This window comes from Melanaphis sacchari, unplaced genomic scaffold (genome assembly GCF_002803265.2).
Source record: "Melanaphis sacchari strain LSU unplaced genomic scaffold, SCAv2.0 Contig1_pilon_pilon, whole genome shotgun sequence".
In the NCBI taxonomy this organism is placed as follows: Eukaryota; Metazoa; Arthropoda; class Insecta; order Hemiptera; family Aphididae; genus Melanaphis; species Melanaphis sacchari.
In genome coordinates, this window is record NW_020270976.1 from 5,366,759 (window position 1) to 5,381,193 (window position 14,435).

Genomic DNA, 14,435 nt, shown 5'->3' on the forward strand with positions numbered 1-14,435 from the left:
TTCTACTCAAGCTTTGATTTTTTATAGGTAAATTATTTTTTTATTATTTAATTTATATTTCCACAGTCTGTTACATACATTTTGAACAATAAGTGATATTGATGAATTAGATAACTATGGCGTGAAGGACGGATTAAAGATACCTTCCAGTGAAGGCACTTTTACAAAGGTAAATTATTTAACTTAATAATGTCTTAATGTCTATAATAATATAAAATATTTATAATAAAAATAAATTATTTATACTATTACTATATTATCTATTAATATTATTTTTAAAACTAATTGACGATTAATATTATGCAAAATGCAGAAATGTAAATTTTTACTATAATAATATGACATATTTATTGACAACTATATCCTCTGGGAGTATGGAAATCCCTATATTTGCTGTTTTGATTTTGTCAACAGTCTTTGTGCTCCCCCCTACCATCACGGATACTAGATTAACCAAACGTTTATTTGGGATTAGAGTTGGGTCTAGAGTGGAGGTGTACGTTGTCGTGGGTATAGTGAGTGATTTAAAATGCCACATATAGGAACTTACCAAATCTTTCAGCCTTCGCAGTCTCCTTGACGACGGCTGCGGTTGTTGTGGAAACGAACCGATCAATAATGATGGAATAAACAAAGCTGTTTTTGCACGATTTTTATTACGCAACAAGCTCCCTGATTCCCAAGATGATACAGGATATACGTATAATAGTATACATATTATGTTATTTTACTAAAATCAAGTAATGCAGAATATTCGATTTTCACCATAACATAAGTATATTGTTTATTATGATTAGATGCGCAATGCTATTTTACGATGTCTGTCTCTCAAAAAGTTATTCAATGGTTATAAATTGAAAAAAAATCTCACCAAGTGCAGATGTGATAATGAATAAATAAATTTCTGTTCAGTTAATTGTATCTCTTTATCTTATAGATACTGTTTTAAATGCAATTTTATAAAAATATGATGTATAGGTATATACAGTGTATATATAGTGTAAAGTGTTGCTTTTTAAAAATAATTGTGTAGATATACATATATCTAGGGTAAAATATTATTCAAATAATAAAATATTTTCTATTATTGAGTCTAAATAATAATTAATAGGTATTTAATATTGGTCAATAGGTCAATAGCAAGTTTTATACATTTAAATTTACTTTACTCGTTGTATAATATATATTTTTAAGCTTGTAGGACAAATGAATAGGAAATCAATATAATAAAAATATATAGCTGTACATATCTTGTCTTATTAACCTAAAGTATTTCAGTTATTTTCACGTTATTTTCTTTTTATATAATATGTATTTGAATAACTACTTGATACCTTTTAAAATATCTATTACAGCAATATCATAAAGTACGTACGTAAAGGTAAAATATGCAAATATGCAAAAACTATTAAAATATGAGATAGCGGCATGAATTAAAATTTAATTATCACATACGATATATATTATACATCAATCGATAACAATAAATACTTCCTATCTGTAATTAAAGGACATCACTCATGCATGAATCATTGTGTACATATTAACATAAATAATAATGTTGGGTATTAGTATATACTATATAGTTTAAATAGTAAAATTTCGTAAATATTTTTCATTTTTATATTTATGAACTTTCAATTCATATTATTCGTTGATCTTTTTTTGCGAATATCAAAATGTTTTTATTTAAAATAATTCTTCTTGTTAGTGTTTTTTATGTGTCTAAATCAAAGAACGTTTATATGCCAAATCTTCCAGTGGTAAATTATTTAATTTCGGAATATTTAAAATAAAACATATTTTCTGTTTTGATTATTTATTAATTAAATACAAACGGTAAAATTTTATTTTAGGGAAAATATCGAATTGTGGTTCACACGGTAAATCCTTGTGAGACTACACAAGATTTAGAAATACAACTTAATCTATATTTAAGTAAAAAGGCAAGAAATTTTACTGAAGTTTTAGGGAATATAACAGCACGAACAGTTTTTGACGATTCATTCTCAGTAAGTTTATTTGATATATATGTTTGATTCGTAAATATAATCGTATATTAAATTAAAACACAACACATAAACAATAGTCAGTACAATTTTTTAATTTTTCTATTAAGGATATTATTTTGTGAAATATTTGTAGCTTATAGGGCAAGGTTAAGTTTGGTACCTATGTTCCAAAACGTAACATAAAATGTATAAATAAATACATATATTTATATGCTGGAGTATTTGGCATATTTTTGACTATTTTAATTCTATTTTAAATTCTTAGTGACATGTGTTGACTGTTGATGAATGTGTTAATTTTGAAATAATATGTTTTTTTTTTCTGTTTTTGGAAAGCTTAAAATCTAAAGGCACAATTTTTTAGATATTTTAAGTTAAAATTTTGGCGAGATCGGATAATAAAACAATAAGAATAAGAATTTAAATTATTTTGTAATAATTAAATAATGTACATTGGAATTTAAAAATATTACGAATAGTATTAAATTTTATTATATTTCTGTAATATTTAAATTAATTTTAAGCTATTGCATCTTAATAGTTTATAGCGAATTATTAATAGCTAAATTTAATTTTATAGTCATATAATATTATATTATAATAAATTATTCTTGGTCATTTAGGTTGAGTTTTGACAACTATACTACGTATATATTTACCATTCCTTTTTTGTACGAATGACTAAATGTTTTTTTTTCATATTTAATCTACTTGTGATACATCTACTCAATAACGTGGTATTTAACTTGACTTATATTGTCCATTAGACCTGTTATTAACTAGCTTATTGTTTTTCGCAATATTTATTTTTACATAATAAAATATGTAAATTATTTTATGTTACTCTTTAAAAATGTTCTAATTATTTTTTTATATTTACGTAATTATTCTCATTATATTATACATCATTAAAATATGGTATACATATAAATTCGTTTTATTTTGTAGGCTGACTATAACCTTGCTACTTGGAGTTTATCTGGGGGCTGGAAACCAAATTTTTATGTTTATAAAGGTATTAATGCATGTTCAACATTTAAGTATATCTTAGGAAATGCGTGGACCTCAGTACAAAAGGCTTTTGATTTTCCATCTGATAAGTGTCCTGTACAACCGGTAATATAATTCTACTTAATGAATAATTAAACCGCCACTAATGTTTTATTTGTTTTTATATCTATTAAAGAATTGTAAAAAAATAGCAAACAATTAATAACTAAATACTCAAATTAATTGTGAATTCAAAATTTATTTTAAGAATTTTTTGTTGGGATAATGAAATAATAGATTGTTGTGTTATGGTATAATAAACTTTAATACACACACACACACACACACAACATTTTTTTAAATTGAAAAAAATATTTTAAAATTACTGAAATATTGTTTAATTTACAATAAGTTAGGTCGATAACTTTTCAATTATAAAATAATATTTCGGCATATTACTGTGATTAAATATACATCGCACTGTTGTCGTCAAATATTTGACAGCGACGATAATAATAAATACTAATGTAAAATAATAATAAGTTTTATATTCACTGTTATTGAAAATACATAGGTTAAGAAAAAAAAATCAATTTTTTTAGAAAATATTAAATATGTCTTTAATGTGTATGAAAAATCAATAAAATATGCATTTTTCCCTAAAATTGACGAAATATGCAAAATATGTATAAACTATAATATATACCGTAATATTATGCCTGTAAGTTATACCTAACTAATAAATTAAAATAAGTTATTAACTATTTTCAGGGCACGTTTATATCAAAAGGAATTAATGTAAAAGTGATTGAAGATAATAGAGCACCCAAAGTTTACTTTTATGGAAAATATAAGATGGTTTTTAAACTGAAAAATAAAGAAAATAAATTATCTGCCTGTATGATGTCCGAATTTGATCTTGTAAGACCATGGGAAGTGCCTGAGAATTATTAATTGTATACATTTGTACCTAGATAATTTTAAACTTTGAGTTTAATGTATAATATTATTTACTACATTTATATCATATCATATTAAATCTTTAAATTATCACTTTACAATTCGAGATATTTTTTTATTTCTAATTTAAAGAAATCATTTACACATATATTATATATTTATATGAGAATATAATAATGGATCTCCAAATATATTCCGTGACTTTTTTTTTAACTCCCACTTTAATAAGCTTTCAAAACCTACTTTCGAATTTTATGAAATACGTTTTTTTTTTTTTTTTATAGCAAAATGGATTTATTTAAAATTATTATTCTAAGGTTTTTTTTTTTTTTGTGTCCAAATAAAAAACAATTCATATGCCAAGCTTGCTAATGGTAAATAATATAAATGGACAAATAAAATCGAAGTGTTTTATCTTGTTATAAGGAAATTATCAAGTAGTATTTCACAACATTTATCTTTGTGAGATAAAACAAAATTAACAGTTAAGTGTCAATCTATATTTTTTGTAAAAAGACAAAAAATATTACCAAAATTAAAGGAAATTTAATGTAATAAACAATTTTTGATGATTCGTTAATTATATCTAAATTTATTTAAAATTAATACTTGATTTGTAAAACCTAATCTATAATTTATGGAATTTAACGTGTTATGTATTTTATTAATAAATATGTTATTTATAATTATTTGCTTTTGAGTTATATCAAAAAACAAAATTGATTTTTTAGAAAATTGGATTTGTGTAAAAATTTAAATAAATGTATACAATTTAAGTATTAAATATCTTTATTGCTATATTTTATAAAATAAATAAAATAATAATTTATTAAACATAGATATAGACATATAGTAAATTATAAATTCAAGTAAGTCTATCAAATTGTAATAAGAAAATATAAAAATTATATTTTTATCTACCTATGTAATATCATGTTTGTAATAATTATTTTAATATTGTATCTATATACTATACAATTGAATTGACCTATATTTATTTTCTAATTTACAGAATCGATATAGTAGTATTATAATTATGGAAGAATTAATTTAACTCAATTCAGTTGAAATCAATAGAAAAATTAACGATATTTTGAATATACGAGTATTATTCACTATATAATCTTATGAAAAGATATAATTTCTTTATAGTCTAAAACCAAAGTGATAATAAATTAAGTGAATTATTTGATTTCAAGACAAATTTTTTGACAATAAGTATAGAATTAATTGTTGTGCATGAAAAATATGAATTAACTTATGTCAACTTGGCACAAAATATTAAATTAAAATAATTGATGATACTTTTTAATAGGTATACCTAATGATAATTGACTATACTTTGATATAACTTTATACAGTGATGGGAAAGTTCTTTTTAAAAATTAACTAGTTCATTAATGATGAAATCAATAACCTATAAAAAGTTACTAAAGAAAATGTATTAAAAAAATAAAAATTGTAATTTACGTCTATATAGTTTAATACAATTATAACTATATGTAAAAAAGTTAAAAGAATGTTATAAATTATAATACTGTTTATTCACATTAAATAACAATAAAATATACTGTATATGTTTAGTAAGATGAAAATAACCTTATCCGTAGAAACATTTTACAACTAATAATCATACATTTTTTTTCCATTCATCCAGAATTTAACCTACTTTTTCATCACCTAATGCAAGTTCAAAAGTACAATGTATATTATTAAGTGGTACGTCATCTATTTTATTAATTGGTAATATTTCAAGTGCATAATAAGGTCCTTCATGTCTTTCATGATGAGTTCATTAGTTTTATTCCTAAAACTTTTATTTATTCGTTGAGAAAAATTTATGGACAAAAAAGTTAGTCTATCATCAATATGTATCCTCATCAGTGCATGTACTCGTATACTAGTTACATCCAAATATGCTATAAGTAAACTATACAATACTATTAAGTCATTAACATTAAGTAAATAAATTTTGGTTGGCGCATCAAATACGATATGTTCTATTTTAAAATTTAAATTATATTTCAGTTAGATATAGAAAATGTCAAATAAAAATATTTTATCAATAATTATCTTAGTTATAATGAATAGTATTATGTTTATTTTTATTAATCTGAATGTGAAAGATTTAAAATATTATCTTCAAAACTATAATTGTAGATTAAGAACTATTTTAATCATATAAAATACTTATTAATAAAATTGTAAATTTGAAATAAATGGTTCTAGATTCACTAGATTGATTGAATAGGGCACTCAATCTATGCAGAGACTAATAGCTGACTATTGATTTATATTTAATGAATAAATTAATATTGTTTTCTAATATAGAACCTAACAAAGAAAAATATAGTTTTATTGATTCAAATAATGTAAATTGTATTATCTTAAGCGTTATACTGACCAATGTTTCCATATACTTTATTTTTCAGCATTTCAGCAAAAATGATTGTTTTTTCGACTTGGTTATTTGTAAATGCTTCATTCATGGATATTAGAAACGTGCATCTCAAATATTTGTTGATTGACATTCCAAATTGGCTATGAATGAAATATTTTCCTTTACCGCTTATTTTATCGTAAAGTTGATATAACAATTTTTGCATGATTAGAATTATATCTTCTTGTAGTTTGTCATCGATCATACAGTTTTTATTTGGTATTGGACTAAAAAGTATGTCATGCACACAGGTAATATACTCCCACAATTCATTTGGAGTAACCTCTAAATCCAAAAACTGAAAATGTAGAGGATATTATTAGTTTTATTAATTGAAATTTGATATTAATTATTAGGGTTGTGAAAATTTACCAATATCAACTTTTGACATGTTGACTTTCGATCTCTTAATAATTTTGTTTCGAAGCAGATTTTTTTTTTTGCCGCTCTTGTCATAGAGTTTTTATTAATCTTAGATATAAAATAATCTATATTATTTTCATTGATTGCCTCAATTTCACCGATACTAAGTTCTATAAAGAACCATGTGTAATTAATTAGATCCTTAATATTTAGCCACATTAATACTGGTTCGACCATTAATTGATTAACGATCGTTTGTTTTGAAAATATCTCCAAGCTAGGTTTCTTAGTGTGCCCATTAAAGGTCAACATTTTAGTGCATTCGCTATTGTTTAATTGGTCTACTGAAAAATTAATTTGTTAATGGTTAATTTTTTTTCTTTTTTGTAAATTCTATGGATATAATATAAAAATTCTACATTTGAACTGTGAAGTATAATTATTGGAAGGATAGATCGCAGTTGGCCAAACAGGGATGTTTTGGCGTTGGTTATGTGAGACACTCAATTGTTCAAAATCATTGTTATCATTATCCCATAGGCTTTTGATATAATCTTCTACTTCTTTAGTTCCAAGTTGGTAATTTTGATACCTATTAAATCGTTTGAATATTAAATTTAATGTTTCTGTCATGATTTTATATGATTTTAATTTAAAACAATTTTTAGGAAAAAAAAATAGTTCAACTTACTTATACATTCCAATTTAAGGTGATTAGAAAATGTACCACAATTGTGTTAATCTACAATAAAACATTAAAAATTATATATTTTTAAATACACTTTCGACTTTGTATACATTTATTGCTAATAAAATAGTAATTATAATTGATTATTAACATATATTTTACGATTTTTTCTCAAAAATAACTATTATGTAATATGTTATTAAAAAAAGGATTGAACTAATATTATATATTTTTCAAAGTACTTTCTATATTCATTAAATATATGTTATGCATAATTTATCAACACCTATGATGCAATAAAAATAAATAAGTTTTGATAAATATATTTTAATTAAAATGTCTAATAGTTAGTAAAAATATTATATATTATAATGTAGACGCAATAACGCTAACTTAAAAAAGTATAACATTTTAGTGTCTTATACCCTATTAGTTATTATTGTCCTCATTTAAAGACATAGATAAATAGCGGTAAATTAAACAAAATAATGAGTTTAATTAAAAAGAATAATCAACAATACTTATAGTATTGATGTTACATATTAAATAAATACTGAATTAATTAATTTTTTCTAAAAGCTTTTTGTAAAAATCCTAAACATAATTAGTGTAGGGATGCAACACGATTATGAACGTTTTACCTTTTTTTTACAATACGATTGCGAACGAATGTCACTTATTAAAACATTTGTTTTTTTAGCCGAAAAAAGAACGATTGCGAACGTTTTTTATAGGCTACGTTGCCAATTTTATGATTTCTGAATATGTTTAATTTTGTTCGAGAATTCAATTAAAATATTTATTTTTTTTTAAATAAAAACTATGCGATATTAATAACACAATGTTGCATTATATGCTACGTTACAAACCAAAATAAAATTATATAAAATAATATAAAGTGTTTAAAGTTTTGAATAATTAAAATAATTTTGGAGTATAAATATTAATAATACCGTCACATAATTTATAAACTGAAAAAAGTAAAAAATAAGTTTTTAAAATGTTTTTCTACATAAAAGTTTTTTCTTAGTTAGGAGTTACTAGTTTTTTATAAATAAAAAATTAGATCCTTTTGGATTTTATAAATTATTATCATTATAATTATTTAATATTGATTCAATTTTAAATTTATATTTTTTGGCCTTAGGGTTATGTAAATTGTTTTAGTAATAGCAGAAAATCCTTATACCTACTATTTAATTATTTTAAAAATTATTATTTAAAAATTTGTAATTGACTAATGCTTAATCTGGCAACCCCGCACAATTAAAGGTAAGTGTTATAACGTTCGCAATCGTATATCACCCTTAGTGCAGATACTACGAATAAAATGTATTTATTTTAATTATTATATCGTGGCGTAAATCATAGGTACATGCATTGTGTATAATATTAAACAATAAATACTTGTTGAATGTCCGGCGTAAAACGACTTGTGATGTGTTTGAGTTTGAATCGTAAAAGATGTGTTATTGTACATGAGCGTTTTTGGAAAAATGTCGATTGTTCCAGTCTGACGGGGTTGTTAGAGATAATAATATAGTTCTCTATCCCCACCAATAATTCTCCCACTCTGAGCGCATAATTAACTTATACTCTTGAACGACTTAAGACAGTCCACTGACAAGTTAGAAAATCTTCTAGTTTATAAGTTTAAAGTAATAACGATTTAATTCATATTTTTATATTTCTTTAATTTAGTATCTGTCGTTAAATTATATACCTACTACAATTGTAGTATATATAGGTAAAATAAATCACATAATATAAAAAAAAAAAAAAAAAAAAATGAAACCATGTTTTTCTGTTATGAAAAAATATTCACTAATAGAATAATAATATTATTTTATTAATAGTTTATAAGTGTTGAGCTGTTCAGTTCTGACATTGTATGTATGATATACATAAATTTAACATTAAATTTGTACTTTTAACTATAATAATAATTACGATTAACTATTGTCTGTTTATATAGGTACCATAAAGATATAACTATATGTAAATTATGTACGCATAGAATTAAACAGGGCTTCAATTACTGTAAATTATTCACATAACATACACAACAATATTAAATTTAATTATATGATTTAATAGTTGTTCATATGTTAATTACTTAAATGAATAATTATAAATATATGTATTATATTTTTAACACGCTTATAAGTAAAATTTTAAGTAGAGAACTATTTTTTAAACTTTTACCTTGATAACAATATAATATAGTTTTTGTAAAAAAATAAATAAGCAAGTTAGGTTTTGATGAATTTACTACTTTTGTTAACAATTCGGCATAATATATGAGTAATCGAAGTATACTGGTGTCAACAGCTATTAAACTTCAATTAATGCGTCTAGACGATTACCTGTATGGCTCCTTAGAAAATGTTGATTTACAACGATAGTAGTTTTAGAACTATCAAATCTTTTTAACAGGGATCTGGTGGTTCACAAATAACATTAACGTTGAAATATAACATTACAGTATAATTTATAGAAACACTATTCATTTTATATTATTTATAATAATCGAAAATAATTATATTAATGGATCATTAAAGTTAAATTAGTAATAACATAATGCGTATAATTTCACTAAAATAAAACGACAACAATTTAAATTACAAAATAAATTACAAAAAAAAAAAATAAAATAAAAATATTTTTACTTCACTTAAATTTAAAATCAAAACTTAACAAATCAAGTACATTCAATATAAATGTTTAATGATAACCTATACTATTATTAGATTTAGTAATGTTTATTAATATATTTAAAGTCATAAAACAATATCTATAACACTGAACAATAATGTGTAAATTATTTTTTCCCATTTTATGGGTAACTTTTTTTGAACTATTGAAGTACAGTATAGACTCGGTAATTCAGTTGTTTAATAATCGGGTATGACTAGTAATCCAGCTGTATTTTATGAAAATGGAGTAGATGCAAATGATATTTTGACGCTTATACGATTACAAGAAAAATTCTGAAAAGCATCATTTGAAACAAAAAAAATCAAAAACCAATCGAAGACTTTTTTTAAACCTGTCTCATCAAAAGATTAATTTACAGTATAAATATATGTAATAAATTAGTACCAAGGTATGTATGTATGTATGTATGTATGTATTCATGTACAGGGCCTGATTTAGTGAAATAGGGGCCCTGTGCACTATAAACTTTGGGGGCCTCTTTTAACAAAAAATGTAAAAAATAATAATAGGTACATATTTAACAATAAAAAGTTCAATTAATTTATTTAATTATAATAGACATTTTTTTCTTGTTTTTTTTTGCAAATTCAGCAATTATGTCATCAAATGTTAACTGTTTAGTAACATCATGGTTGATTGCCAGTAATGATAAAGAGTCCAGTTTTTCTTGTGTTAAAGTAGAGCGCATTCGATTTTTTATACGTTTGAGTACAGAGAATGAACGTTCACTACTACAATTCGTGCACGGCATTGATAAATATATTTGTAATATAATGTCCAAGTTGGGAAAAGTATGGCGAATATTCATTCTTCGAATATATTTCAAACAATAATGGGGATCTTGAAAAAAATTATTACCGAGAAATGACTTTTTCAACTCTTGAAACTGAATCAGTTCACATTCAAAATTATCAGAATCTAAATCATCTGAATATGTATCCAATATATTTTTAGAACATTTTTGTATTTCTGATCAGTCCATATCTTTAAAGAGAAAACCAAATTTTTTTTCTAATTCTTCATAAGCATTGTTTCTTTTTCTCAATTCAGTAATTAATTTGTCACATATTACATAATGAGTGTTGTAAATGAAATTTTCTTCGGCAGATAAATTTATAGCTGGATTATTTGGATCATCTAAACACTTACTTCTAGTATGTTGTTTTTTTCTTTTTGATGTATAATCAGGCAATAGATTTAAATTAATTGATTCCTTTTTATAGTTTTGAAAATTATTTCTTACGTCATTAATAAATGCAATTAATGAAGTATACAATGGAACAATAGAAGATAAATTTGTAGTGGATACTTGAATATCCATGCTAACTTTGTTAATTCTTTGAAGAATTTCATGCCAGATAATGGTCATGATACCAGTTTCCTTTTGTTTAAGCTTTGCGTAAAGTGTTTTGGCTTCATATTGCGTTGTTAAATTTTGATTATCATCACTATAAATGTTTGATAGTGCAGTCAATATTTCGTTATATCCCAACCGTAGAGCTTTAACTGCATTAGCGTCAGCTGACCAACGAGTGTTGGATGTTGATTTCAATGTTAATGGAGTTTTATTACATTTTAACTGATCATTTAATAAATCCCATCTGCGAGGAGATGAAGAAAAAAAAACATAAAGCGATTGTACCACTCCAAAATAATTTACAGCTTCTAAACAAGACTCAACTGCTGAAATACCAACCAAGTTTAGGGAATGAGCAGCACAGGGAACATATTCTGCTTTAGGAGAGAGTTGTTTAATTCGTGCTTGCAGCCCTGAATATTTTCCCGACATGTTTGACGCATTGTCATATGATTGCCCAATACAATTGTTGATGCTAATATTCAGTTCTTTTAAAAGAGAAACTATATGGGCTGTTAACGATTCTGAAGTATGGCTATATATATTTTGAAATTTAATAAATCGTTCTAATACTTCACCTTCTTCATTAACATATCTTAAGATATATGACAGTTGGTCAACATGAGCTATATCAGGCGTAGAGTCAACTATAAGGCCAAAATATTTTACTTTTTTAATTTCTGTCACAATATGGTTTAAAACTTTAGATGCCATTTGATCAACTATTTGTCGTACAGTAAATGAAGATATGTAATTTACATTTCCTGAGCCTTTATTTCCAAACTGAGAAAGATGATTTTCAAGGAAAGGATCAAATTTACTTATCAGTTCTAAAATACCAAGAAAATTGCCATTATGATCAGAATTCAGTTTCTCATCAACACCGAAAAATGGCAATCCTCGAATTGAAATAAATTTGATAGCTTCAATAACTCTTTTTAAAACATTTCTCCAATATTCGACTTCTTTATTGTGTTGTAATACTATTTCCTGATCAATTCGTTTCAAGGCGGATGCACGAATTGATAAAGTACATACAGCATTTCTATGTTCCATAGAGTTTTCATGTTCAGCAAGACGTTTTGAAATATGCACCCAATCATCTAAACCAGATTGGCAGAGCTGTTTTTTATCATTAGAATTAAAAAGTTTACAAACATAACAAAACAATTTTGCACACTCTTCTGAATATACTAGCCATTGTCTATTAATTTTTTGTTGGTTTTTAGTAGTATAATAAAAGTGAGAAGCATTAAGTGATCGCCAATTTCCATATAAAAACTTTTTTGAATTCTCAATTCTATCCATATTTTGCTTTGGAGGATTTAAAATAAAGTATTCTCTAAAACTGTCTTTTAAAATGTTCGGCCAGAGACTAATATTAGTCGAATATAAGCTATAGTCTTCATATTCTACATTAACACTATCAACTTCATCAACTATTAAAATATAAAATAAATGATAAGTAAAATAATAACAAATTTTATTTATAAAATAAAAAACATTTAAAAAAAGAACATAAAAATGTACGTTTAAAACACTAATAGCAAAACAATAATCCATACATGCACTACCTATTCAATAATAATAATACAAACCATACATGCACAATTCAATAACAATTATTATAATGCAAATTAAAGTGAACTTACATTTAATTGAGGCTGTTCTATTCTCATAACGTATAATAATTTATATTGCATTTGTATTTTTCAATAAACATATTCTATATGTCAATAAATTATATACACAAAAAGAAATCTATTAGTATTTAGTACACAACAATAATAATACAACTTCAAATAAACAAATAACGTGACAAACATTACACAATAACATACATTTAACCAAATATTATATTAGAATAATTGTGTTAGATAAATTATAAATTGTTAAAACACATTTTTATCATTCATAAGATACAATAACAAATAAAATAAAAACCATTAAGACAATTAAAGTAAAAATAATTAATCACAATACATGTATTTAATAAGATATGACAAGGAACATACATTTATTAGGTAATTTAATGGTAATTGGTTATGACAAGTATAGTATGTATGAGTTTTAGTTAACTTACAACTTGCTAATTTATTTTTATTTCCATTATTTGAATTATTAACAATGCCATCTCCAGTCTCGACAGTCTCATCAGGTTCACTAATATTTTCAACATTGACATCTATGATACCTATACCCAAAATTAAATACATTTACTAACATGTAATAGGTAGTTAACATATTAAATATAATAGACATATAAAGTAGTACACTCACAGGTATTTTTATTGTCATTTGCATCATCTGTTAGTGCTTCAGCTTCAGGATCATCGATACTGATCGATAAATCAAGATCTGCATAAATTATTATTTTTTGTTTATCTGTATACATAAACAGTTTGTTTATGAATCATGAAATATCATTATGATTACCTTCTGGTCCTTCTGTTTTATTTTTGGGCACCACAGTTTCAGAGGAAGAGCAGATAACAAATTTTGATAGTGAACCGCTTAACTTTTTGTTTTCTTCTTCACGTTTGTTTTTCAACTTTCTTTTCTCATATCCAGAAGCATATTTTCTTTTGGATGACATTATAAATAATAAATTACTACAATAAATCACAGACTTAAAAAAATTAAAATAAAGACAATAAAGTTACTTTATACTTGTAAATAGGTAATCATATTCACATTACACAAATGAAATATTTGGAATGATAACTGATAAGTGATAACACAATATTTCTATACAAGCAGGCGGCAGCTGCAGCTGCAAAATGTTGCAAATGTTTACTAGTTTTTGGTAAGTGGTTTTTATTGTTTATAGACATTACTAGCACCGGTGAAACTCGCTGTAAGTGAATACCCTAGGTCGGTGAAACTCGCTGTAAGTGAATACCCTAG

The 14,435-nt window shown here is 24.2% G+C and overlaps 3 protein-coding genes across 3 annotated transcripts; 1 reads left to right on the forward strand and 2 right to left on the reverse strand.

The window, feature by feature from the left end:
* Positions 1-1,679: 1,679 nt before the first annotated feature.
* Positions 1,680-3,958, forward strand: LOC112593271. Its single transcript, XM_025337635.1, has 4 exons — positions 1,680-1,763; positions 1,857-2,012; positions 2,961-3,128; positions 3,774-3,958. The coding sequence occupies exons 1-4, from the start codon at positions 1,680-1,682 to the stop codon at positions 3,954-3,956; spliced, it is 591 nt and encodes a 196-aa protein (XP_025193420.1). The 3' UTR covers positions 3,957-3,958.
* A 2,391-nt stretch (positions 3,959-6,349) lies between these two features.
* On the reverse strand, positions 6,350-8,959 carry LOC112593272. Its single transcript, XM_025337636.1, has 5 exons — positions 8,861-8,959; positions 7,457-7,507; positions 7,185-7,357; positions 6,775-7,109; positions 6,350-6,700 (listed from the first exon to the last, which is right to left on the reverse strand). Exons 2-5 carry the CDS (start codon positions 7,462-7,464, stop codon positions 6,350-6,352), a joined length of 867 nt encoding a protein of 288 aa, XP_025193421.1. The 5' UTR covers positions 7,465-7,507; positions 8,861-8,959.
* Positions 8,960-10,305: 1,346 nt separating this feature from the next.
* On the reverse strand, positions 10,306-14,210 carry LOC112593280. Its single transcript, XM_025337642.1, has 4 exons — positions 13,965-14,210; positions 13,809-13,886; positions 13,612-13,722; positions 10,306-10,443 (listed from the first exon to the last, which is right to left on the reverse strand). Coding segments are annotated over exons 1-4 (351 nt in total). The 5' UTR covers positions 14,125-14,210; the 3' UTR covers positions 10,306-10,441.
* Positions 14,211-14,435: the final 225 nt, after the last annotated feature.